The 23,999-nt window shown below is 59.8% G+C and overlaps 8 protein-coding genes across 10 annotated transcripts; 4 read left to right on the forward strand and 4 right to left on the reverse strand.

The window, feature by feature from the left end:
• Positions 1–796: 796 nt before the first annotated feature.
• JDV02_001425 (uncharacterized protein) lies at positions 797–2,847 on the forward strand. Of its 2 annotated transcripts, none has more exons than XM_047982351.1 (5): positions 797–1,168; positions 1,232–1,350; positions 1,427–1,605; positions 1,661–1,983; positions 2,040–2,847. In XM_047982351.1, the coding sequence occupies exons 3-5, from the start codon at positions 1,443–1,445 to the stop codon at positions 2,526–2,528; spliced, it is 975 nt and encodes a 324-aa protein (XP_047838315.1). In that variant the 5' UTR covers positions 797–1,168; positions 1,232–1,350; positions 1,427–1,442; the 3' UTR covers positions 2,529–2,847. The 2 variants fall into 2 exon arrangements, with proteins under 2 accessions (XP_047838315.1, XP_047838316.1); XM_047982352.1 differs by having other exon boundaries at positions 797–1,045; positions 1,106–1,168; positions 1,232–1,605.
• Positions 2,609–5,115, reverse strand: ALD6 (aldehyde dehydrogenase (NADP(+)) ald6). 2 transcript variants are annotated; one of them, XM_047982354.1, is made up of 3 exons: positions 4,881–5,115; positions 4,130–4,794; positions 2,609–4,058 (listed from the first exon to the last, which is right to left on the reverse strand). In XM_047982354.1, the coding sequence occupies exons 2-3, from the start codon at positions 4,698–4,700 to the stop codon at positions 3,004–3,006; spliced, it is 1,626 nt and encodes a 541-aa protein (XP_047838318.1). In that variant the 5' UTR covers positions 4,701–4,794; positions 4,881–5,115; the 3' UTR covers positions 2,609–3,003. The 2 variants fall into 2 exon arrangements, with proteins under 2 accessions (XP_047838318.1, XP_047838317.1); XM_047982353.1 differs by having other exon boundaries at positions 4,130–5,115.
• A 467-nt stretch (positions 5,116–5,582) lies between these two features.
• JDV02_001427 (uncharacterized protein) lies at positions 5,583–8,058 on the reverse strand. The gene is made up of 4 exons (XM_047982355.1): positions 7,734–8,058; positions 7,324–7,615; positions 6,462–7,246; positions 5,583–6,397 (listed from the first exon to the last, which is right to left on the reverse strand). The coding sequence occupies exons 1-4, from the start codon at positions 7,872–7,874 to the stop codon at positions 5,897–5,899; spliced, it is 1,719 nt and encodes a 572-aa protein (XP_047838319.1). The 5' UTR covers positions 7,875–8,058; the 3' UTR covers positions 5,583–5,896.
• A 2,018-nt stretch (positions 8,059–10,076) lies between these two features.
• Positions 10,077–11,122, reverse strand: JDV02_001428 (uncharacterized protein). The gene is made up of 3 exons (XM_047982356.1): positions 10,865–11,122; positions 10,357–10,799; positions 10,077–10,295 (listed from the first exon to the last, which is right to left on the reverse strand). Exons 1-3 carry the CDS (start codon positions 10,877–10,879, stop codon positions 10,283–10,285), a joined length of 471 nt encoding a protein of 156 aa, XP_047838320.1. The 5' UTR covers positions 10,880–11,122; the 3' UTR covers positions 10,077–10,282.
• Positions 11,123–11,513: 391 nt separating this feature from the next.
• On the forward strand, positions 11,514–12,540 carry JDV02_001429 (uncharacterized protein). The gene is made up of 2 exons (XM_047982357.1): positions 11,514–11,838; positions 11,915–12,540. The coding sequence occupies exons 1-2, from the start codon at positions 11,623–11,625 to the stop codon at positions 12,401–12,403; spliced, it is 705 nt and encodes a 234-aa protein (XP_047838321.1). The 5' UTR covers positions 11,514–11,622; the 3' UTR covers positions 12,404–12,540.
• A 1,542-nt stretch (positions 12,541–14,082) lies between these two features.
• JDV02_001430 (uncharacterized protein) lies at positions 14,083–15,630 on the forward strand (the record flags this gene model as incomplete). The annotated part of the gene is made up of 2 exons (XM_047982358.1): positions 14,083–15,580; positions 15,626–15,630. Exons 1-2 carry the CDS (start codon positions 14,635–14,637, stop codon positions 15,628–15,630), a joined length of 951 nt encoding a protein of 316 aa, XP_047838322.1. The 5' UTR covers positions 14,083–14,634.
• A 1,013-nt stretch (positions 15,631–16,643) lies between these two features.
• Positions 16,644–20,920, forward strand: JDV02_001431 (uncharacterized protein). Its single transcript, XM_047982359.1, has 4 exons — positions 16,644–17,490; positions 17,605–17,921; positions 17,985–20,216; positions 20,330–20,920. Exons 1-4 carry the CDS (start codon positions 17,415–17,417, stop codon positions 20,636–20,638), a joined length of 2,934 nt encoding a protein of 977 aa, XP_047838323.1. The 5' UTR covers positions 16,644–17,414; the 3' UTR covers positions 20,639–20,920.
• Positions 20,921–21,559: 639 nt separating this feature from the next.
• Positions 21,560–22,575, reverse strand: JDV02_001432 (uncharacterized protein). Its single transcript, XM_047982360.1, has one exon. It carries the CDS (start codon positions 22,224–22,226, stop codon positions 21,621–21,623), a length of 606 nt encoding a protein of 201 aa, XP_047838324.1. The 5' UTR covers positions 22,227–22,575; the 3' UTR covers positions 21,560–21,620.
• Between the last annotated feature and the right edge of the window lie 1,424 nt (positions 22,576–23,999).

Consider the following 23,999-nt stretch of genomic DNA (forward strand, 5'->3'; position numbering starts at 1 on the left):
AGCTCGTCGTGTCTCGTGGTCGTGTGGTCGTTGTGAAGCTGGGGGGAAGAGAGAGGGTGTTTGTTAGAGATTGCAAACACAGCATTGTTCAGAAGCGTAAGGAAAAGAATAGTTCTCGGCTGACCAGCAGCTGCAGGCGAGCTGCCAGCTTTCAGGTCTGTTCAGGTCCTCAACAGTTGGGCAACGTCGTCCGTGGCCGTGGTGACCGCCCCCGCCGGTTGCTTGTTCAGTCAACTGTGAATTAGGATGCCAGCAGCCCTACCCAGCGAGAGTGCCCATGACTGTGTTGTTGCAAGCGCGCGCCGCGCTGCTCTGCCATGGTCATCCATCAGGGAGGGGGGGAAGCCACGATGGGCACTCTTGTATTTTGATGCCCCTTGCCCTCATACAGCTCAGTCACTGTGCATCTTGTGAGGCATTTTCAAAGAGACATAAGCCCAGACGTGCGCATCGGATAGGAAATGTAAGATTCACACGCTGGTAAAGCGGACGGGAAGCGCACATGTCTTTGTTCGATGAGGCACCTTCGAAACCATTGCCATTCACCGTGCACACAAGAACAGCCCCAACCAGGACATGCAGCACAGCTTCTGCAGCGCCTTTGTTGAGTATGCGCACATCTCATATGAAAATGCGATTCTATTGAGGTTCAGTTGAGCTTGTAGAATGCCCTAGGCTAAGATGCCCATTACTGACCTGCTGTGTCCGACTGTCATCCGGCGTGGGAAAAGCCCGCAGTACTTAAAGAGCCTTTGGGTCACGCCAGAATTTGGTTGATTTCTCTCCAAAGAATACTCTTGCCTTTCCAGTACTGACCTGAACTTGTCTGTATTCGTCCCAAGCTATCCCCTCGATCACGTTCAACAAGTTTGTCTTGTCCCGTCGGCTGTCCCATCCGAGGGATATCCGGCATCCTCTGCAGGGGGATGAGAGACCGACGCGACTTGAGTAGCAATAGCTACTGCAGCGTCTCCGAACCCAAAGCCGTTGGAGATGGCAGCATCATACCCGCAGATCAACGGGTAGATGAAGAAGGCAATTCTCGGTACAAGTGGCGGCATTTTTGTCACCCCGATCCCGGAGAGGTGCTGAGAGACAAGTACAGGCTGGTTGCCAAGATGGGCTGGGGCCAGACATCAACTGTCTGGCTTTCAGAGGACACGGACATGTAAGATACCTGGTTTGTCGTTGTGGTACGTCTCAATGGGAAATGAACTCACAGGTCATGAAGCCAGGCCCCAGTCCGCCAGAAGTTCCGCGCTGTCAAGATATACAACAACGGTCACGCCGCAGCAACCGCCACGAAGGAGATTAGGGTTCTCAAGCACATGCGCAGCCGGATGAGTCATGGCAAGCAGCACCCCGGGGCACAGCATATCGTGGCTGGTCTCGCCTCTTTTGGGACCGAACGACTCAACGGGTGTAGGCATTTGTGCTTGGTCATGGAGCCAATGCGCGAGCCGCTCATGATCTTCCGCAAACGCCTTGCCATGGCAAATTCCAGAAGTCTCCATCCGACGAACGTAAAGCTTATGAAGAATATATTGAGACAGATTCTTTCGGGTCTCGATTATCTACACAGCGAGTGCGGCATCGTGCATACTGGTGAGTGCTTCCACATAGGTCCCGTGGCCGGGCTGAAGGCTGACTCTGCGAATAGACATCAAAGCCGACAACATTCTCCTGACGTGCGAGGATGTCGGCGTGCTTGAGCGGTTTGCCAGGGCGGTGAAAGATCGGCCTTTGCCGCGCAAGGTATATCCTGACCACACCGTGTACAAGTCGTTTCGTTCCGTCGGCGGGCTCTGTGAGTCGTTAGTGGGCAATATGGTGGCCAAGATATCCGACTTTGGCCTCTCTCACGTCTACCAGCAGGGAGCCATCATGACGATGCCCATTCAGCCAGGCGCGTATCGCGCACCCGAGGTGATTCTTGGTGCAGGATGGTCGTGCAGCGCCGACATGTGGAACCTGGCTGTCATGGTAAGCTTCCAATTCCGCCTGTTCCAGTCATGACCCATTCGAACTAACCATGCCAGACCTGGGATCTCTTCGCAGACACCAGCCTGTTCACCGTCTTGATCCCCAAGCCAAACGGTGCTCCAGGAGGCTATTATTCTGCGGCGACGCATCTCGCCCAGATGACGGAAATCCTCGGCCCTGCACCCGACTCGCTCATCTCGCGGTCCGAGGCCTTGGCGCTGTGCCCGTTCCCAGAGCCGCTGGGGCATCCACTGACAGGCAAGTCTTGTATGACGACGAGAGAGTTTTTCGACGGTCCATTCTACCACTCCTTCTCGGAGCTCAGTCAGTGGAAACACACCTTCGCCGTGAGAGCATGGCGCCCCATCATTGACGAGATCCCAGAGTGTCTCGCGGGCGACGAGGCCGCATTTCTGTTCTTCATGGATAGGATTCTGCGCTGGGCGCCCGAAGAGAGGGCAACGGCAGGGGCGTTGCTGGCGGATCCTTGGTTGGGCCCGATGCAGTTCAGCGACCTGACGTGGAATTTGGTTCCGATATCGTAGTCGTCGTGGGGCCACTGTTGAGTTGACTATTGGATTTGAGAGGTATGAGTACGGCCACACGGCGTGGCCCTCAAGATTGTGAAGGAGGTAACATCTAATAGTGCAATGATTTTCCAAGTGGGACGTTTTGGTGATAGGCAGGAAGGAACTGACTGACATAGAAGGCAAGTGCTATCCAAGGGGAGTATCAGGTGGCACCAAGCGGCAGAAAAGCAAACAAGTCGCAAACAAGTCACAGAAGCAGCGACAACCTTTTCTAACATGTCATCAAAAGGAAGCCCTCCCGGTATTTGTAGCAATTTATTGGCATTTCCCCTCGATTCATTCTGCATTTGGCTAGCTGGCTAGCTGCCTTTTTGTAACCCTTGGTTCCTTGGACCTCCCGCGCATCACCCAACGCACGAACAAGACAATCCCTTGAAGCCAGCGAAACTTACTCTCAGCACTCCAACTAATACGATGAAAGATGAAGCTTCTATTGCAGCGTGGGCATGTGGACAGACGCCTTCTTGGCCACAGCGTCGGCGCTCTGCCACAGGGCCGTCACCGTCTTGAGCTGCGTGTAGAAGTTGATGCCGGGCTTGCCGTAGAAGGTGTTGGCACCGCCGCCGGCGATGCTTTTCTTGTTGCCCGTGAAGGAGAACATGGGCAACGGCACGGGGATGGGCACGTTGATACCGACCTGGCCAGCCTGGATGTTGCGGCGGAAGGTCTCGGCCGTGGGGCCGGAGCGGGTGAAGATGGCGACACCGTTGCCGTACTCGTTCTTGTTGATGAGCTCGATGGCGTCGTCGATGGTGTCGACGTTGAGGCACACGAGGACGGGGCCAAAGATCTCCTCCTTGTAGCAGGTCATGTCGGGCGTCACGTTGGAGATGATGGTGGGACCGATGAAGTTGCCGTTAGGGTACTTTTCGGGCTTGTAGCCGCGGCCGTCGAGAAGCACCGTCGCACCCTCCTTCTCGGCGCTGGCGATGAGGCTTTCGATGCGCTCCTTGCTGTGGGGCGAGATGACGGGGCCCAGGTCGGCGCCCTCCTCGAAGCCGCCGTCGACGCGCAGGGCGCGCGCCCGCTCGGCCACCTCGGTGAGCCATTCCTTGGTCTCGCCGACCATGACGAGCGTGCTCAGCGCCATGCAGCGCTGGCCGGCGGCACCAAAGGCGGCGCCGACGACGCTGTTGATGAAGTGGTTCTTGTTGCAGTCGGGCAGGACGGCGGCGTGGTTCTTGGCGCCCAGGTTGGCCTGCACGCGCTTGCCGTTGGCCGAGCCGCGGCTGAAGATGTACTCGCCTGCCTTGTTGCCGCCGACGAAGCTGATGGCCTTGATGGCCGGCTCGTCGAGGATGAAGTCGACGGTGCGGTGCGCTCCGTGAATGACGTTGACGACGCCCTCGGGGAAGCCCGCCTTTTGCACGAGCTCGGCCAGGATCATGGCAGCACCGGGGTCACGCTCAGAGGGCTTGAGGATGAGCGTGTTGCCCGTGATGGTGGCAATGGGGATGCACCAGAGGGGGATCATGGCGGGGAAGTCTGGGGTGACCATCTTGTCAGCCGCCTCCCAACAACCACACCAAGGGAACGCAACACATGGCGAAACTCACTGAAGGGGCAGATTGCGGCAACGACGCCGAGAGGCTCGCGGTAGGTGCGGGTCTCCATGTCCTTAGCTACCTCGAGAACCTCGCCCTTGAGCAGCTCAGGGGCGCCGATCGCGGCCTCGGCGACCTGCAGGCCGCGCAGGACGTCGCCCTTTGCATCGGCAAAGGTCTTGCCCTGCTCGAGGGTGATGCTGGCGGCCAGGCGGTCCCAGTTCTCGCGGATCAGCTGGACGAAGCGGAACATGATCTGCTGGCGGGCCAGGACGGTCGTGTTGCGCCACGACTCGAAGGCTCGCTCGGCGCTGGCGACGGCGGCCCTCATCTCCTCGTCGGTCATCTGCGGGACGCGGGTGACGAGGTTGTTGGTGGCCGGGTCGGGCAGGTCGATGAACTTGTCCGTCTTGGACTGGACAAACTTGTTGTCGACAAAGTACGGCGTGTCCTCGACGGTGGCGATCTTGTCGTGCGTCGTCGGGTAGCTCGTGGCCGTCGAGGCCAGGGCCGCGCCCGCGGGCTTGAGCTGCTGGGCGGTGGCGTGTATCCGCCTCGCGGCGACGGAGGCGTGCGAGGCCATGTTGAAAGTGGATGACGACGACGAGGCGGCGGCGGCGAGGGACGAGCGAGGAGCGGCCGACGTCGCGGGCGAGCGGCTGGCGCTGGCGGTGACGCTTCGCGATATGAGCCGACGCATGACGACCAGAGGGCGAGGTCAAGAGATCAAGAGACCAACTGGGAAATGCTTTTAGTGACGCACTTGATGACTCTGTCTGCAGACAAATCAGACGATCCAGCCAGCGGCACCCGTGGTGTTCTCTCGGAACCGAAACTTCGCCTCCCAGTTCGGTTATTCGTTTTAAAGGACAGCCAGCGGCTATGGGCGGGACGCGGGAGAGGGGCACCAGCACCGCAACGGCGGCCGGGGAACCTGGGTTCCGTGTCTGCCCTGGCCTGGCTGGGCCTGGATGGTGGAAGCCACCCGACCCTCTCACCTTAGCTAGTCTAGAGCTGGGGCTGGGGCCGGGGCTGGAGGCGCCTGTTCGGTGTGGGGTTTTAGGTGGTGGTTTGGGGAACATCCACTGAGGGGGGGCAGTCCCGGTCGCCACACAGGAATGGAAGCTCGCTGCAAACACGGCGCCCACCCGGACTTCCCCCAGCGCGCCATACGCCATGGGAACCGCGGGTGCCGTCCGTTAAGCCGATGCCGCTGCATGCCGCCAGTTCCGATGAGCTTCCGAGCACCGAATGGCGAACCACGCCCTTCAGATCCGCCTCCGAACGCGGTGCCTTTACATAACCATTAGACCTTGCCATATTTGATCCCCTGCCGTATACGTACGTGTATGTCTCGCATGAGCCATGTCGCCGCTTGGTCCCTTGCCGTATAGGTACACTATGTCCTTCGTACGTTGGCGTCCGCGCCCTAACATCACAACACTATTCAATTGCCCAATCATCGCCCAACATAGCATATCACCTTGCATTGTCCATTGACTAACCGTCGCACTGCCCTGCTCTTCTACGAGTACATGCCGACGTCTCCTCCGAGTGCCGCCGACTGCGTCAAAAGCCAGATTGCCCAAAATACAATTACGCCATGCTGTCATCAACCCATTTGCTTTCCCACCGGGGAGCTCCGCCGGCGCGCCAAGGTCTGTTCCAACACGTGTCGTATATTAAACGACTGCTACTGCCGCGCATCACTGTGTCCATGCTTTTATTTGCACATCCTTGGCTCGCACCTCCGAACCGGTGTCCTTCACAACATCCTATCTACGACTGGCTGCGGGTGCTACGCTTGGTGGCCTCCCCCTTGGCCTTCTCGGCGCCCGTGGCGGCGGCCGTGGCAGCCTTGTCCTTGACCTCCTTGGCCTTGTCCTTGGCGTCGGTCGCGGCCTTCTGGACGGCAGGCGAGGAGCCAGCACTGACCAGGCCGACGATGATGGCAATCAGAGTCACGACAACGGCAACGATACCGCCGGCCGCCTCAGGAACGAACTTGATGGCCTCAATCGGGTCCTTCTTGGCGATGGTGAGGAACAGGTCGAGCTTCTCCTTGATGTACAGGACGGGGTCGTCGCCGAACTTGAGGTCAGAGGGAGACTTGGGCTTGTCCTCAGGCTTGGGCTTGTCGGCCTCGGCCAGCGCCTGCTCGACGGGGTGCTTGAGCTTGAACGACTCCTCAGCCAGCTTCTCGGCGTCGGCGATGGAGTGGCCGACGTAGATATTGTCAAAGAGGATGTCATTCTGCATGGTCCAGATCTCAAAGCCAATCTGTCGGCGGGTTCACGTTAGCGGCTGCCAGCAGGGACTGTCAGAGTTGATTCCATTAACTTACAGCGCCCATGGGCTCAAAGTTGGCGGGGTGCTTGTCCTCGAAGAACTCGGGGTTCTTGATCTTGCGAGGAGCCCAGGGTCCCTTGTAGGCAGGGTTGTCGATGTAAGGCGCGGTCCACTTGCCCTTGTAGTCGGGGTTCTTCTTCATGGGCTTGGTCCAAGGGCCACAGCCAGAGACATCGGCACACTTGGGGTTGGGGACAGTGGGCGCAATCCAGTCGCCATCCTCCTCATCGTCCCAATCCTCAGGCTTGTTAGCCTCAGGGTCGGCAACGGTGGTGGGCTCGTCGACCAGCCAGTCCTCGGGCATGGTAGCCTCCTCGTCGACAATCTCGAAGGGGGCGTCCTCGTCCCAGTCCTCAGGCTTCTTGGCCTCAGGGTCGGGAATGCGGGCCTGGTCAACCCAGTCCTCAGGCTTGGTATCCTTGGGGTCGTCAATTTCGGCGGGCGGGTTGACCGCGGGGGTGAAGTCCTCGAGAAGAGAGCCGGTCTTGACCTCCTCGCCGTTCTGTCGGATGGCGTAGGTGTTGTTGGGGTGGACGATCAGAGTATAGAGCTCGGTGGTCTTGACGATCTTGGCTGTAGGGGGGCTGGAGAGGTGCTTCTCCTCGTACTTGCCCGTCTTGGGGTTCTTGTGGTTGAAGATGAAGTGGACCTTGTTGGTGTGGCCGCACTTGTCAGGGCCGAACATGATGACGTAGGGCGTCGTGTTGGCAAACTCCTCCTGGTGCAGAGCCTTGTTGTCGCGCAGCAGCTTCATGTAAGCGCCACCGCACTCGAGGCCCTCTGGAGACGGACGATGTAAGCAAGAGTTGCAGAGATTCAGCTAGGGCTGAGTCTGAGGGCTCAAGGAATTGGCTTACTCTGAAGCTTGACCTCGTACTGAACGACGAGAGTCTTGCCCTTGTTGTCGATCTTCTTGGGGAACTTGGCGGAGATGGCGTGGTGAGCAGCCGGGTTCTTGACAACGAGGCCCTTATCGCCCTCCATGCCCTTGTACTGGGAGGGCTCCTCGACGGCCCACTCGCCGACGTACGCCCACTCCTCTGCGTCCTTGTCGGAGCCGGTCATGTCCTTCTTGGCGTGCGATGGCTTCCATCGCTTGTCCCAGCCCTCGGTGAACTGCTCCAGGAAAGGGGCCTTGAGGGTAGTGGGCTGTGTACGGCCCGTGTCAGCAAGCCACTGGCAATACGCGTGATCCAATTGCGACTGCAAGCCCCGGGGAAGGGCGAGCACGGTGCGCAGGCGTGTCAATTGCACGGGAGAGACTCACGGTGAAAGTAGGCAGAGGAGGCACGGAAGCCGCAGACGGCGACGAGGCCGCATCGTCGGCCGCGGGCTTGGTGTCGTCGGCATGAGCGGTGCCGGCGAGGAGAGCGGCCGAGATGGCAGCGGCAACGGAGTTGAACTTCATTGTGAGTGTCAGGCGCACAGCGCAGAGTGCTCAGGTAAATGAGAGTCGGCAGGGGGAGAGGAGATGGAGAGGCGACTTGTCCCAGCGCTCAAGGGGGATGATGGATATCCAGGGCCACGAGTGAGGTTGCGGAGGGAAGAGAGGGCAGTTGTCGCGAGCGAGGTGGAGATGTTTAAAATCGCGGTGGGAGCTCAAGCTTGAGGACACGTAGTTGGGAAACCCGCCGCGGCAAACAGGCAATGGAGCTCAGGGTCCCCCGTCTCCAAAAATTGGGGGCTTCCTGTGGCGCCAATGCGGGGACGGACAGCGCCTGGGGTGAGACATGAGCCACCTGAGAGTGCACATGGTGGCTCACTGTCGAGGCGCTGTCGGCTGCCGCCACGATCTTGTTGGGGGCGCCGCAAAGAGACCGAGAGAGATGTGTCGGGGCACTCGAGACGATCATCAGCTTGTCCCTTTCAATTTACAGCCCAGGTGGCTCTGAGAGCATGTTGAGCTCAGGGCAGGCCCTTCAGCTAGACCAGGCGCCTGTTTCAGAGACGAGCAGGCAGGTTTTGCAGTGGCTCGGGTCAAGGGCACTGCAGCGCATTGCGGTGCAGGACGGGTGCTTCCCGTGGGCGCGCGCGCCGCTAGGTGGCGTCTGCGGTGAACCTTGAAGTCAGCGGACGGGCGCACGAATTAGGTACGTATCGCAAGGCGTGATGGAAGGGTCGAGAAGCCGGAGGGAGTGTAGGGAACCAGCCAACAACCCAACCCGGCTGGATTCGTAACTACTGTCCTGCACTATTAGTACCTTACTAACGTACGTACTGTACGGAGTACATGCGTACCGCATTCGGTACTCGAGCAGATATCCAGACCCCCTCTCCCCAATTGATGAGAAGCCGTTGCGCAGAGTGTAATTTTCCTGCGATACTTCGTATCAATGGGCAGACAGGATCGCATTACGGCGGGATTGACCCGTTCCTTGATGGGCGACGGCTCATTGCTGCCAAGCATCGTCCTTGCTTGGACTTCGCGAACCTATACTTCCGATGCCACAGCCAATTGGCGCTCGACGAGTCAGTGGTAAGCTTCCTCAGCAGAGCACAGTAACCTCCGCACTGTAATCTAATTGACTGCATCTCCTTGAGGATTGGGGACTTTTTGTTGCATCGTTATGTGCAAAGTACGACACAGGCCAAAGTATCTCTAGCAGCAGGCCGGTGTTCCAAGCGTCGACAATCGCTCCACCGGTCACGACTAGTCTGATGCGGCCACGACGCCCACGTGTGTGCCTCCCGTCCTTGGTGCTGTCCCTTGCCATTTATAAGAAAGAGTGAGAGACGTGCGACGATAAGCACTGTACGTACTGTAACGCCAGGGTGAGCTTTCTTGGTAGGTACCTAGTTACCTACTTAGCCTCATAGGTACCTACCTAGTAGATGTCAGGGCCGCCGCACCAACCATATTGCCACTCCGATTGCGCCGAGGAACCGGAAGATGCCACCTATCACCAAGTAAAGGAACGAGTTGGACGAGACCCATCAGTCAGTCCCCCGTCGCACCTGCCTCCTTCGTCATGACCAGTATACTATACAGTACTTTGTATATACCATTCCCCCCCATTCATCCGGACACGTTTCACCAAAGCAGCGGTTTCTTTCCGCTTCTCTCTTTTCATCTTTCTGCCTCAGTTGTGCAACCAACCACTCTTGGCGGTCCTCCTCCTGCCGAGAAAAGCACAGGCCGGGAGCCCGTTTGCATGCAAGCCATTGTCGCAGTGTCGATGCCCCCCTTCTGCCCCTCTCTTTCCACTCGTCCACTCCCGTTGCGGCCGCTGTGGGTGGCAGGCAACAAAGAGACTTCCGGTACGAAGCACTACTTGTGCACGCACTCAAGCCGCGACAGCCGCCACGCGTGCCGCCACGAGATCTGAACTCCCTGCAGGCAGGCACAGGCACAGACACACACAAGCGCGCTTCGACCCGGAGCCAATGGCGCTTACAGCCTCGTGCGATTTTTGGCCAAGTCCTGTACCACGTAGACATGACGGCCAGCAAGTCCCGAGTTGGCAACGTCTCGCGCTTGGCGTGCGGACATGCCTCAGAATACTCAGTAGTAGGTTTCTTGTGAACGATAGTATATGAAAGTCCAAGACCCCTGTATCACGTCACTCAATGCACATGCTCGGTCAATCTCTAAACTCATGCGACGCATGCTGTGTCATTAACCGATTCGAAGAAGATGCTACTCGGTCTCGGCGTACAGGTCGCAGCAATACGTAAAAGTACAGTATCTTTTCGCGTCGTCGAACCGACTCGTCCAAGCTCATAATCTCATGCCTCAAGTGGAGAAAAAGGCATCATAAATATCGAAACCGAGAACCCGTTCCAAAAACATAACGCCATCGCTTTCTCACATATCACTTAACCCATGTCGCTGGTTAAGATAAAGTCAGCTCTTTAAGAACGCTACGCAGGGAGGGTAGGGTAAGACGAACAGGAGGGCAAGGGTGACGTCGCCGTGGATCTTAGCCCGCAGCTCGATCTCGACGTCGAGGTTGAGGTCGAGACGCAGCTTCAGCGGGTTCTTCTTCTCGTCCTTTTGGGCGTTCATCATCATCTGGGGTGGCATCTGTTGCATCTGCTGCTGCTGTGGCATTTGTTGTTGGTACTGCTGCTGCTGGGGGCGCGCCATCTGCCTGTCGTTCTCGTCGTCGTCGGCCCACGGGTCGTTCATCTGCTTCCGGGGCTTCTTCTTCTGCGCCGTCTTGGTTGCCTGCCGCGCCGGCTTCTTCTTGGGCGTCGGGGGCTGCTCCGGCTCCTCCTCCTCGGTGCTGCCGTGGCTCAGCTCCGGGCCACCGTCTCCCTCGGCGTCCTCAAACTCGGAGTCTTCGCCGCCCTCGTTGTTGAGGGGCTTGCGCTCCTCGTCTTTCTGGTCCTCCTAAGGCCATTTACGTTTTAGCGTCTGGTTGCCTTGGTTGTCGGGAGTGTGTGTAGGCAACTTACGTTTGCTGGTGCCATGTTCAAAGTCTCTGTGGTTGTCTGTGACAGGAAGAAGATAAGCCTAGAGTTGATGGATGGAACAAGGACTTATATCTCAAAACTGAGGTTGCAAAGGACCCTTTTTCATCTTGTGCGAAAACCACTTTACGGCCATTCTGATGTCATCACCCGGTGACGAAACTGGACATGCCCAATGCATGACTCCCGTCCTTGGATGATGATAGCCGGCATGCACGCGCAACCTGTTTTTCGGCCACGGCTGTGAGTTGGAAACTGGGGGGCCCAGCCACGGCCGTACGCTAAATGGGAATAGCAACGCCATATGACGCAAGTTGCATCGCAGACAGACCCCAGGCCGATATGATCGGCTTTCATGGAGACCCCCTTGCGAGTCACCGATGCACTCGAGTCCCCGACCAAGGCAGCGAGTGACAACTAACTAGTGTAAAAGCGAGTGACAGAGAGAGTGGGTGGGTACGTGAGGGTAATTCGACAGAGGGCGGGAAAGCTGGAGAGAGAGCCAAGAGAGCGCCCTGTTCTCTGGCGGAGTAATGTGGGCCAAACAAGGCTCGAGGCCGATGACAAGCATCCCTCCACACACAATGGGGATGGGCGACCCGAGGGTGTCTGCGTAACAAGGGGAATGACCATCAGGCGTCGGAGTTCCTCAAAAGAAGACGTCATACCGGCAAGAACTGCCGTCTCACCTTTCACCAAGGCAAAGAGCCCTGCTATCCGTTCACCTTAAACGACAACTCAACATGGTCATCGGGCTGCTCACCATCACGTCCATCCCCACGATTACGGGGGTCGCCGAAGCAATCAGCGCGCAGAAGAAGCAGAATGCCGCGTCCAAGGAGCAGGAGAAGTTTAACCTGACGGCCATGCTGGCCCGAGCAGACGACGACGACGATGGCAACGACGGCACGCAGGGCAAGTGGAAGGAAACGGGATTCTGCGTCCTCAGAGACGGAAAGGTGAGTCTACAGGAGCCCTCCCGGTGTGCAGCAGGAGGGGGCGACGGGACGCGTGTGTGTCTGACATGGGGAATAGGCGTGGCTTGACCTCCCCGGGTCACCGGCAAAGGGCCACCGCTTCTGCGGCTTCTACTTCAAGTACCCCGGCGAGGAGGGCCACCTGGGCCTCGTGGGCACGGCGTCGGACGAGTCGCCCATGCTCAACTGGATCTACGTCAACGCGGAGACGGGCAGGCTCGAGCACGGGGCCCGCAAGGACACGCTGGGTCATGTCATCGGCCCATGGGGATGGAGCGAGGACGAGGCGTTCCTGACGCTGCGCAGGCGGCGGGGCGGGTTCGTGGCCCGGAGGGAGAGGGAGAGCGCCGACGTCGTCGACGACGGAGCGGAGGGGGAGGAAGGGTGGGGGGTGTACTGGGACCCAGAGCAGAAGCTGCTCGCGGCAGAGGAAGATGATAAGGACGAGGACGAGGACGGGGTGGAACGGTGCAAGCCGATGCTCCTCCGCCGGCGCCCGCTGCTCGGCATGGAGAGCAAATACGTCAGAGACGAGGAGAAGGGTTAGCGAGGGTGACCCTCCCAAGGGGGAGTGTGCGAATACAACAGTTGTTAATGTGAGCCAAGGCAGAGCATATCATGGCGGTTGCGAGCAACAAAAGGCGTGTACAACCGACCAATGTACTCTTGCGCCTGGCAGAAGGCTCGAGGCGGGTGGGTAAGGTATGCATTGTGGGCGGTTAAACAGGGATTAAGCGAAGATCCACGAGCAAGTGTGGCGTCAGCTCGATGGATTGGGCATGCAGGCGGTTACAACTTGTCGTCATATTGACCGGGAAGACGGGGTTTGAATGTACACACAGAGAGAGAGGGATGGAGGGATGGAGTGAGGTGACTTGGCCTCATGAGTGTTCCATCTCGAGAATCCTTCACTGCTATGACAGCAGGACGACGATTTGCCACGCGACGTCGAAAGAACGAAAGCCCCTCGAGTAACGCTGCCTGCCTCGAAGGGCGAGAACAGACGGTCGACGGGACACACGCCGGGCGACCTTGGTTCGAACTAACGTACTAAACAACGTGGCACAAAGGTGTGCGGATGGGGGGGGGGGGGGGGCCTAGGGGCTCGACATGGGGGGGCTGGGGCCGTCCGTTCCGTCTCCACAGAGTCGTCTGGGCCTGGCAGTGACATCGTGTGACTTGTGGCAGGTTTGTTTGCTGCGCGTCGTGGCTCGCACATTAGTACTTGGTACATTTCTGCGGAGGCTTTGGCTAGCCTCACCGGAATCTGACAAGGCTTCGGTGCGGCCAGCCAGTATATGGTCCGGCTGTTAGCCGCCGCCGACGCCGCCGCCATTCCTAGGGGACGGATCGCGATGACACGGGCCACACAGACAGACACCTTCTGGAAGCGGGAGTCGAGGCCGTGATGTAGCGGGGCACGCGCGCGATCAATCAGGGCCGCCAAAAGGGCCGGGCGGATTGTGCCGCAAAAGCAAACCTCGTCCGCTGCTGCTGTGCAACGAGGGGGCGCTGAGGATGTGGCCCGCCCGTTGCCGTCGTTCCTTGGTTGAGAAAGGAGTTGTGCTCCTCGACCCCCGCACGCAACGACTCTTGACCCGTTGTTTCGCCATGTACCCCAATAACAGCTTGTGTCTACTAAAGACAGCATAATAAATCTTATCTTATCTTATATACTAGCACTTCAGGATTGGACGTTAGGGTAAGGGTTAGCAATGGGTAGGGTCAGGGCTGGGGTCAAGGTTGTATAGCATCTGTCCTTTTGATATACGTGTCATTATAAGTAACTGTGATGCACTATATGTTAAGGGGAGGTAATCAAGATGCGTGAGATGTGGCTGCCTCCTGTTGAAACGTTGGGGTCGAGGGACAATTCCCAGCTGAGAATCCTGCGCTGCCATGCTGCCTGCTGGGTTGGGGATCGCGGCTCATCGACAAGACCATTACGTAGCGTTGCGGAGACAATAGGCAGGCGCATTTCCTTTTGGGAACGACGACGTTGCAGGGCCCCTGGCTAAGTGGCTGGCGCCCGGGGGCGCGGAGGTGGTGGAGTGGTGGAGGGGAGAGAAAGCTCCGGACACACCCTCCGCCCGCAGTGCCACACCTTTCCGTCTTTTTGCATGGTGGCATTGCCGCAACAACGATCCTAATCGGGCCACGTTACCTAAGTACCAAGCTAGGCTAACAAGGTGAGGTGCACGTGTAGGTACCTACTTATTGGGCTGCCTAAAGTAGCCAACGACGACGATGCTCGACAGATTCAGTTTCTGTATAGGGCTGCAGCTGAACCACGGGAATAATCACACACTTGCAATACGAATAAGCAGGTAGATCCATGGTAGACACAACAAATGCGCACAGCTGCCACGGTGAGTCAAGCCGTCTTTGTCCACCGAGTGGCCAATCGATAGCTCGACGCCATGGGAATCAGTGACCACCACGCCATCAGTTTCTCCACCAAAGCCTCGTCAACGTCGTGCTGTGGGAGGTTCAAGTCACAGTGCGGTGCCGTACATTTATGGGCTAATCATACCTAGACGCGCGCCCGACACGCCTCCCCTGGGCATGTCGTCATGGTACCTAGTAGCCCAGGCGCATATTTCGACACCCCTTCACACATGCAGGGTAGCGCAGCGTCTTCGGCCTCTGCCGTCTCGCGCTTCAATCAAATCATCCAACTGTGACGGGTCGCGAACCAGATTCTGTCCGCTCAAAAAGAGCGAAGAAGCCCCTTGTTAAGAGTGATTGCGATTACGGGATCGCAGCAGGGAGAGAGCCATGAGTTCCCGATCCTCGTCCTCGACGCCGTCGGGTGAGTGCCAAAACGCCCGCTCGTCGTCGCGGCCGAGCTCCGACGACGAGAGTGACGAGATACGCTATCACACCGGCACAGACCCTGCCTCAATATCATCAAACAATAAGCAGGAGACGAAGCAACAAGAATCACAACATCAAGAGCCCAAGACCCAGAGACAAGAGAAGAAGGGCGGCGACGACGACGACGACGACCAACACCAAGAGAACCCACCCATCACCATACCCAAAATCCAACCCATCACGCCCCCTCCATCGTCCGCCTCGCACGAGCCGCCCGCCGTGCTCGCGCGCGGCCTCGAGGGCAAGTTCGTGGACGAGTTCGGCAACGTGCTGGGCTGGGACGGGACCGTGCTGGGCCGCGCCGAGGGCGACCTGCCGTCGCTCGTCGGGCGGCCCGTCGACTCGGACGGCAGGATACGCGACGCCGACGGCCACGTCGCGGGCTACGTGTCGGAGAACTTTGCGCGCCCGCCCGTCAAGGAGCTCGGGTGTGGGCTCACGCTCGACGCCGACGGCAACATCCACGACCAGAGCGGTGCCGTCGTGGGCAGGATCAATCCCGGCGGCGGTGGCGGCGGCGGCGCTTCTACAGGCGCGGGAGCGCAGCAGAGCGGCAGCCGTCAAGCGAGTCGAGGTCAGGCAGAGGAGGAAGAGCCTCGGCAGCCGCAGCCACAGCAGCAGAAGAAGCAGAAGACACCATCGCAACCACAATCACAACCACCGCCACAAGCTCATCCGACACACCACGAGACGCAGTTCAACATCCCTTACCGCAGCGCCAGCGACCATCCAAGCCCGATGCCGGCCGCGCCGAGCCCATCCGAAATATACTTGGACGTCAAGTCGACCCGCGACGGCATCCAGCTGATAATCAAAATACCCACGATATTTAATAGAGACGAGCAGGGTCGGCCACCGGGATAGCTGTATAGCAGACGCACAAACAGAATAGAATAATGAATCATGAATAAAACAAATCCGGAAAAGTACTCCGCTGCCCCTCACCGATACGCGCTCACGCGACGGAGAAGAGCTCCTCCTCGCGCTTCAGCAGCCGTACCGCGCCTCGCGCATGCCTCGAGCTCAGCGCGTCCGGTCCAGACCGCCCTTTCTTTGCCGGTAGGTGGCGGTCTAGATGGCACCGATGCTTTACAAGCCGATCGGTCGTGCCAGCCTGGGCGAGTGTGTGCCATGTCACTGAAGGAAGAAAGGCCCGTCCTATCCCTATCCAGCCCCCCCCCCCCCCCCCCCCCCCCCCCCCCCCCCCCCCCCCCCCCCCCCCCCCCCGTCTGTCCCCTACGACGACGACATCCACCCAGCAGTCACCACCCAGCAGTCATTATGTAACTTTTGCCGTATATTGTACGTAGCGCGAAACTGTGCGACAGTACACCGGCAGCGTGTATCCCTCGATAGTAAATGGGCAGCCACGGCGTCAGGCTGCTCATCGTGGCAGTTGTGCCGAGAGGGAGGGAGGGATGCAGGGGGGATGGATGCCGGCTGGGAGACGAGACCCTCACCAAGCGGCGGCGACCAAGGCAGCCATGCAGGTTTTCTCTGAGATGATCCAGACTTGAGGCTGAGGCTGAGGCAGGCAGTGGAGTGGTATGCTGTACGAAGTAGGTGGTGGTGGGGGGGGGCAAGGAGTTGCGTCGGCAGCTAAGCAGCAAAGTAGGTACTAGCAAACCGGTTTGTCGGCCGCCAGTGGCGCGCGCCGTGGACAAAAGAAGGAGTCGAAGGACGCCGCGCCAGCTGGAATCGGGCCTGGCGCTGGGCGAATCTCGATCTCTACTGCGACTTGGAGACGGGATGGAGCGAGCGCGGTTGCAGAGGTGGCAAGCTGCAACCCGGACACGCGAAGGTGGAGCGCCGCACCCGCTGCCCACATGGCTTGACGTCCTGCTAGTTACAGTGAGACCACTCCACTGTAGGTGCTGCTGCATCCACGCCCACGCGCCCCATCCGTCCATGGAACTCCAACTGGCAACCACCCACACCAGTGACACCACCCACCACCAGGCACCCCACGACCACCCACGACCACGACGACGACGACCACCAGTCCACCACCATCACGACCGACCCCCCCGGACATCAACCCGTCTCCGACCTGCGGCATGACACAAGGCGCCTCATCCACGCCGCGCCGGCGTTTGACAAGTGTCTGTCTCCTTTGCTTGTCGTCGTCCCTCCGTCCACCGACCGGCCGACCCGTTGCCTCAGCCACAGCATCACGATGGAGCGAGTGAGTGGCTAGTGCTTCCAACTCCATCTACCATGCCATTGCGTCATTGTGAGATGGCCCGCCGTGCCGCGCGCGATGATCGACGGGGCAGCGACAAGCACGAGTGACGCGCGTTGGCGTGTCCTCTGGCCCCCCCGGCGTCCAACCTTCTTCGCTTCAAGCCGAGTTCCAAGTGTGGCGTGTCCTTGGAAGAAAGCTCGCCGCCGGCCTGCCGGGCGCTGCGAGGACGGGAAAAATAGATTGCAATCTGACGTTTACGCTCCATGCCCATGACATGCTTGTTGTCGTCGATGGATGATGGATGATGCTGCTGGCCCCCGCCCCCCTACCTATATTCCCGAAAAAACTTGTTTGCTCGGCGCCGGCGTGTAGACATATAAAATCGGTGAGCGGCAGGCGTGGCGGCTCGAGAGAAGCTTGAACCACTTGTTAAAACACAAAAGCGACTGTGAATTCATACTCTATCCCCCAAATGACAAGAGTCTGAATCGCAAATATGCCCGTCACAAAGAACAAGGAGGCCGAGACCCAGGTCCCGACCCCGGCCGAGGAGAAGAAGCAGTCCCAAGTTTGTAAGTTTGGCTAACACCTCCCCCCGGTCCCCGCGTCAAATATCTCGCTCGGGCCATCCCGCAAAGTCTGGCTGGGCTCCAAAGTCTCTCTTCTAACCAGCCGCCCCCCCCTAGCCGCCCCCGACACATCGGGCGCCGACCCGCAGAGCGTGCCCCGGTCCGCCGCCGCCGGCGTCGTCAACAAGAAGGGTGAGATTGTCGACGAGTCCGGCAAGGCCATCGGCAAGGTCTCCGACTCCAAGGACCTACAGAGCCTCGTCGGCAGCTCCGTCACCGCCTCGGGAGACGTTGTCAACGACTCAGGCGACGTCCTCGGCAAGGCGTCGCTCGACAGCGAGTACACCACCCAGGCTACCGAGGATGCCAAGGAGACCACCGGCGGCTGGAACGTCCTCGGCAAGGCCAAGGGCGCCGCCCAGACCGTGAGCAGTGTACGTGGATCCGTCAAATCCGCCCTCGCCCTCGGCGGGGATCTGGCTAACGCGCACAATCAGCTCTCCGGCGGCGGCCAGGGTGGCGATGATGCAGAGAAGACAAAGCCTTCGAGCGGCGGCGGCAAAGACACGCCGTCCGAGTCCGTAAAGGACGAGGCCGGCAAGGCCACAGAGTCCGTCAAGGACGACGCCAGCAAGACCGCAGAGTCCGTCGACGACAAGGTGCCTCCCCCCGTCCAGCTCCGAGACGATGAGGCCTCCCCAGCTGACGCCGCGTCTGCTGGTAAAAAGACCAAGGAGGAGAAGGAGACTGTCCTCGGAGATGATACCCCCGCTGAGAAGGTCGGTCAGGATGACCTGACCGAGCAGGCCCCCCAGCCCATCGACGAATCCATCGAGGGCACAACCGAGGACGCCTCCAAGACTGCAGGTGACAAGACAGAGCAGATCAAGGACACCATGGAAGAGACAAAAGCTACCACTGAAGGGGCGGCGGAGGATGCCAAGGCCACCACCGCCGATGCCGCGGAGGAGACAAAGGACACTGCAGATGACGCGGCGGACAAGGCCAAGGAGCCCACAGACGATGCCCAGGATGCTGGCAAGGACATTACAGACAAGGGCGACGACGCCGGCAAGGACATCACGGACAAGGCCGAGGATGCGGGCAAGGATGCGGGAGACGCCCCAGAGGGCGACAAGCCTAGCGACGACCTCCCGGAGGGTGAGGATGCCAAGGACACCGTGGGTGATGCCACCAAAGACGGCGAGGAGGCCGGCGAGGCTGCCCAAGACAAGGTCGGGGATACGGTTGAGGAGGCTGACGACAAGGCCAAGGAGGCTGGAGAAGAGGCCGGCGAAAAGGCCGACGAGGCCGCCGAGGAGGCACCCATCGACTTTTCCGTCCTCAAGGGCACCAAGGTCAACAAGGCCGGAAACCTTGTCAACGACAAGGGCGACATCATTGGACGCCTGTCCGAGGGCGACGCCAAGAAGCTGCAGGGCAAGACGGCCGACGAAGAGGGCAACATCTGGAACGAGTCGGGCAAGATCGTCGGCAAGGCGGAGCCCATCCCGGACAGCGAGCGCGAGAGCTCCAACAAGTCGTTTGCGCCTTTTGAGAACTTCCCCGACGCCGTCGTCGAGGCGGACGGGCGCGTCACGTCTGAAGGGCGCCAGGTCGGCACTGTGGTCGAGGGCGACCCCAAGCGCCTCAAGGGCAGCAAGGTGGACGAGGACGGCGACATCCTGGACCGCCGCGGCAACGTGGTCGGCAAGGCCGAGGCCTGGGACGAGCCCGAGCCCGAGCCTGAGGAGCCGGAGGCGGTCGTCGACCGCTCGCTGCTGGCCGGCAAGCGCGTCAACAAGGCCGGCAACGTGGTCGACTCCAACGGCACCATCTTCGGCCGCGTCGTCGAGGGCAACGTCGCGTCGCTGGTCGGCCGCATGTGCGACAAGGAGGGGAACATCATGAGCGAGTCGGGCGACAAGATTGGCAAGGCCGAGCTGGTGCCCGAGGGCGAGCGCGAAGGCTCCAAGGACGGGCCCTTTGCCGAGCTCAAGGGCTGCACCGTCACCAAGGACGGCAAGGTGGTGACGTCGTTGGGCGAGGTGGTCGGGCGGCTGACGTCGGGCGACGGCAAGGCGCTGTACGGGCGCTCCGTCGACGAGGACGGCGACGTCGTCGACAAGAACGGCAACGTGGTGGGCAAGGCGGAGCGGTGGGAGGAGCCCGAGGTCGAGAAGCGGCGCGACCCCCTGGCTGGCCGCAAGGTCAACCGCGAGGGCAACGTGCTCGACGACGACGGCCACATCATCGGCAAGCTGACGAGCGGCGATGTCAGCATCTGCTCGGGCAAGGAGGTCGACGACGACGGTGACGTGGTCAACTCCAAGGGCAACACCGTCGGCCACGTCACCCTGCTCGAGGACATTCCCGGCGAGTCCGAGGAGGACAGGGAGAAGCGCGAGCAGGCTGAAAAGGACCGCAAGCTCGCGGGGCAGCTGGCGGGCGCCATCGAGCAGTCGCTCGAGAAGATCCGGCCCATCCTGCGCATGATCACCGACAAGGTCGACAAGGCCGAGCGCACCGACAAAGAGGAGCTCGACGAGGAGCAGCTGGTGCGCGAGGTCAAGCCGCTCATCGAGGAGGGCGGCAAGATCCTGACCGAGGCCAACGGCATGATCCGCGGCATGGACCCGGACGGCCGCATCCAGCGCCAGGCTAAGCACAAGTCGGCCACCAAGGACGCGAGCCCCGAGGAGCACCACCTGGCCGACGTGCTCAAGGAGGTATGTCGTCTTCTCCCTCCCTCCTCCCCCTCCCCCCCAGTCTGTATACGTCGTGCGTGCAACAAGAGGCATCCGAATCACCCTGAGGCTAACAAACCCACCTGCAAACACAGCTCACCGGGACCGTCACCCAGACCATCGACAACGCCAAGCGCAAAATCGACGGCATGCCGCACGCAAAGAAGGAGCTCAACCCGCTCTGGGGCCTCCTCTCCGAGCCCCTCTTCCAGATCCTCGCCGCCGTCGGCCTGCTGCTCAACGGCGTCCTCGGCCTCGTCGGCAAGCTCCTCAGCGGCCTGGGGCTCGGCGGGCTCGTCGACGGCCTGCTCGGCAGCCTGGGGCTCAACAAGATTCTCGACGGGCTCGGCCTCGGCAGCGCCCTCAACGCCCTGACCGGCAAGAAGGACAAGCCCAAGAAATGATGATGATGACTACACAGGTCCTCTCTCTCGTCTCTCTCTCCCCCCCCCCCCGGGACGTCTCTGTTTCTTTCCAATGGGTTGCTAGTTGTGCACAGCTGGTATTGATGACCTCTTTTGTCTTCTTCTCTCATGTACGATGGATGGAATGGGTTTTGCGGGAACTTTGGTGTATCAATTGCTTTGCTTTGCTTTGCTTGCTTGTTTGTTTAGCTACCTTTGGTTTTACTTACTTGGTAGTAGTATAGTTCAAATGGGGATTTTTCTTTCCCATAGCACTTCTTGCTTGCTTTGTGCCGTCCCTCCCAGCCGACGGGCGGCACGGACCTGCTTTGCTTCTTCGTGACAACACATCCATTCCCTCCCCCCTCGCGGGGCCATTTCTATAGTACAACGCACGCGCGAAGCAAAGCAATACATACATACTATACTCCTCGGGGAGGTTCATGCGTGTGCCAGATCTTGGTCTTGGCCTTGGGACCTTGGACGGCAATCTGCGTCAAGACCGCTCGCGAGAGAGAGAAAAAGAGAGAGAGAGACATCGACAGTTCGTCGACGTGCAGGCGGCATCTGCACAATCACCGGCGACGTCCCCAATCGACGGACACGGACCACCGGGAGGTTCCATTGAAAAATTGAGACCACCACCGCAGTCAAAACGGCACCATAAACACGACAGTAAACAAGACGTGAAAGCGTACGCAGTTTTGGTTGTGAGGATGTCTTTCATGTACCTATTATTCCTCGACAAAAAAAGTTCGTCGCCACACCCCGCCCAGCTCAACTCGATGGCATATCCAACCCCTAGGCCTCCTTTCTCTTCGTCCCATGAGTCAATGGCTCCATATTCACAGGTAGTAGAATACAACAACACCGGCATTATGTCCAGTTCAAGACCCCCACCCCGCCTCTGCTCTCCCCCTCCCCCTTCCCTTCCCTCCAGGGGTTCGCGGAGACAACAAGAGAACCAATCCGTGGGGTTTATTTACAGAGCGAGGACGGCAGCGACGAGACCGACGACGGCGGCAGGGGCAGCAGTCAGCATGGGCGCGAGACCGGTCGACGTGGATGAGCCGCCGCTGGCCGTGTTGGTTCCAGACGCGCCGCCGCTCCGGGTGGCCGTGGCGCCGGTGCCGCTGGCAGAGGAGCCGCCAGAGCCGCCCGAGCCGCCCGAGGTCTGGGAGGCGTCGGAGCCGCTCGAGGAGGAGCCGCCGTTGTTGTCAGAGCCGGAACCGCCAGAGCCGCCGGTGGCCTTGGGGGTGCCGACCGACGAGACGTAGTAGTTGTCTTTGATGCACTTCTGCGTGCACTCTGTGTACTTATCGGTTTCGGCTTTGGTGCCATTACCCTGGGGGCAGTTGGCAACGCACTTGTTGGTGGCGTTGACCTGGTCCTTGTCGGGGGACGGGACGGTGATGCAGTGCGACTGGCAGTCGACGTCGCCAGGCTTGCAGGCGGCCAGGCAGGCAGCGGCCGACGACTGGGCAGGCGAGATGGACTGCGTGGGCGTGGCGGCCGTGGCGGTGGTGTCGCTCTGGGCCGAGGCGACGAGGGCGAGAGCGCCAGACAGGATGACGGTAGCGAAGCGCATGTTTACGGCAGCTCGAATGATGCGAGATTAAAACAAAGGTTCTTGTGAAACGGTAGCGAATGTGAACGTGAAGATAACGAGAGACAGTCACAGCTTGCGGAGAAGAAAAGGGGAAGAGGGAGGCAACTAGGTCCACGAACTGGACGCGCCGGGCTCGTGCCTCTTTATGAGCCAGCAGCTCCTCCGCGCCAGGGGGGAGGCGTCGCAGCTCCGACCAACAAACTCAGGCGAGGCAAGGGTACGGCGGGATGGGGCGATGTGACGGGGGGAATCCATCCCATCCGTGCCGGCATGGGGGGGCACCAACACAAGCAGGCCTAGGCCGCAGCTTTTGCTTCACAGACACAAGCACGGCAGACAAGAGCCAGGCCAAGCCAAGCCAAACAAAACATGGGGGCCCGAGTTGCCGAGCCCCCCAAGTGGCCTGCTTGTCTCGCAGGCCGTCCGAATGCAATCGTCGTCATGCTCTCATGCGGCTTCCATCGTCGGCGAATCCCTGGATGCCCTCCGTGCCATCATCGCTTGATGAGCGACAACACGACAGGGCAGGGCAGAGCAGGGCAGAGGGTGCGGCTTCGTGTCTCATGTCGGTGACTGGCGCAGATCGGAGCAGCTACTGCGGAGTAGTACTAACGTTATTAGTACTACGTACTACGGAGTACTACCAGGTAGTAACTGGGTGGCAGCAGCGTCCGGAGAAGCGCCCAGTGAGAGTGTTCAGGGCCGACGAGGGGAGGGCGAAATTGCGCGCGTAGCGCCACGATCCAGCTAGCCGTGCCATCATACCTTGTTCTCGTCCAGGGCGGGCGGCGGCTTGTGGCGAGAGGGCGGGCGGCCAGACAAAGGCCAAAGTCAATTCGGCCGCCTTGCACATCTTGTGCCTGTCCCGGCCGAGCCTTTGCACCACGAATATCATCGCCCCCGTACCGTGTCATGGGCAACTTGCAAGCGTCCAAGTGTGGTCAGGCAGATCTATCTGGCCAAGAAACCCTCGTGTTTGGTGGAGGAACGTCCCCACCATGCTTGACGCCCCCCGGCCCTTGTCCCCCCCCCCCTGTGTGTTGCTTTTTTATCCTCCTCCCTTCCTTGTTTGCAGGGCTGTGGCTTCCAGCTCGGGTGGTCGCTGCGGGCCATGGCATCCGTCTTTTGTGGGCTCGGGCGCGGCCAAAGACCCATCGGTTCGAGTGGACGGACATCTTGGCCCTCTTGGCCCTGAGTATTACAATGTCTCAGCCACGGCGTTGGAGCAAGACAGCCGTCTTGTGTTGTGTTATGTTGTGTTGTGTTGACGGGGAGGGGGGAGGCGAGGGGAGCTCGTCCTGCCTCATGTTTACCATGGCCAGGGCTCCCTCTAGTCCAGACGTCCGTTGCTGCGACAGCGCCATTCCAAGAAGAGATGCGGGACTCACGAGCAGGCGACTGACGAGGGGACCGGGCGGTGGGGGCATGCGTGCGAGGGTCGCAGGTGCAGGCGAGCGAGCACGGATCTCAAGGGGACGCGGACGGAGAACATGGGGCCGTGGCGACAGCGTGCACACCATGGCCAATGCCTCCATCAGACCGTTGTTGAGGAGGAGGACATGGAGGAGCGTGGTGGTGGGGAGATGAGAAAGAGGACAAGCCTGTGAGAAACGAGGCAGGGGGGGAGGGAGAAGAGAAGAGAGTGTGTGTGATGGAGTGGGAGCGCCGCCTCTTGTTGCATGGACTCCATAGCAAAGTACCAATATACGCTGTACAATTTGATTGCAGCATGAAAGGTGCGCGGGTCGTGTA

This window comes from Purpureocillium takamizusanense, chromosome 1 (genome assembly GCF_022605165.1).
Source record: "Purpureocillium takamizusanense chromosome 1, complete sequence".
In the NCBI taxonomy this organism is placed as follows: domain Eukaryota; kingdom Fungi; phylum Ascomycota; class Sordariomycetes; order Hypocreales; family Ophiocordycipitaceae; genus Purpureocillium; species Purpureocillium takamizusanense.

Coding starts and splice junctions, on each gene's coding strand:
- JDV02_001431 (XM_047982359.1), top strand. CDS start 17,415: ATGCCCGTCACAAAGAACAAGGAGGCCGAGACCCAGGTCCCGACCCCG. Junction 17,491..17,604: donor GAAGAAGCAGTCCCAAGTTT/GTAAGTTTGGCT, acceptor GCCCCCCCCTAG/CCGCCCCCGACACATCGGGC. Junction 17,922..17,984: donor CCGCCCAGACCGTGAGCAGT/GTACGTGGATCC, acceptor GCGCACAATCAG/CTCTCCGGCGGCGGCCAGGG.
- JDV02_001432 (XM_047982360.1), bottom strand. CDS start 22,226: ATGCGCTTCGCTACCGTCATCCTGTCTGGCGCTCTCGCCCTCGTCGCC.
- JDV02_001429 (XM_047982357.1), top strand. CDS start 11,623: ATGGTCATCGGGCTGCTCACCATCACGTCCATCCCCACGATTACGGGG. Junction 11,839..11,914: donor GCGTCCTCAGAGACGGAAAG/GTGAGTCTACAG, acceptor CATGGGGAATAG/GCGTGGCTTGACCTCCCCGG.
- ALD6 (XM_047982353.1), bottom strand. CDS start 4,817: ATGCGTCGGCTCATATCGCGAAGCGTCACCGCCAGCGCCAGCCGCTCG. Junction 4,059..4,129: donor TGCCGCAATCTGCCCCTTCA/GTGAGTTTCGCC, acceptor TGGTCACCCCAG/ACTTCCCCGCCATGATCCCC.
- JDV02_001425 (XM_047982352.1), top strand. CDS start 927: ATGAGAGACCGACGCGACTTGAGTAGCAATAGCTACTGCAGCGTCTCC. Junction 1,606..1,660: donor GTGCGGCATCGTGCATACTG/GTGAGTGCTTCC, acceptor CTCTGCGAATAG/ACATCAAAGCCGACAACATT. Junction 1,984..2,039: donor TGTGGAACCTGGCTGTCATG/GTAAGCTTCCAA, acceptor TAACCATGCCAG/ACCTGGGATCTCTTCGCAGA.
- JDV02_001427 (XM_047982355.1), bottom strand. CDS start 7,874: ATGAAGTTCAACTCCGTTGCCGCTGCCATCTCGGCCGCTCTCCTCGCC. Junction 7,616..7,733: donor CTCCTCTGCCTACTTTCACC/GTGAGTCTCTCC, acceptor GGCCGTACACAG/CCCACTACCCTCAAGGCCCC. Junction 7,247..7,323: donor GTACGAGGTCAAGCTTCAGA/GTAAGCCAATTC, acceptor GTCCGTCTCCAG/AGGGCCTCGAGTGCGGTGGC.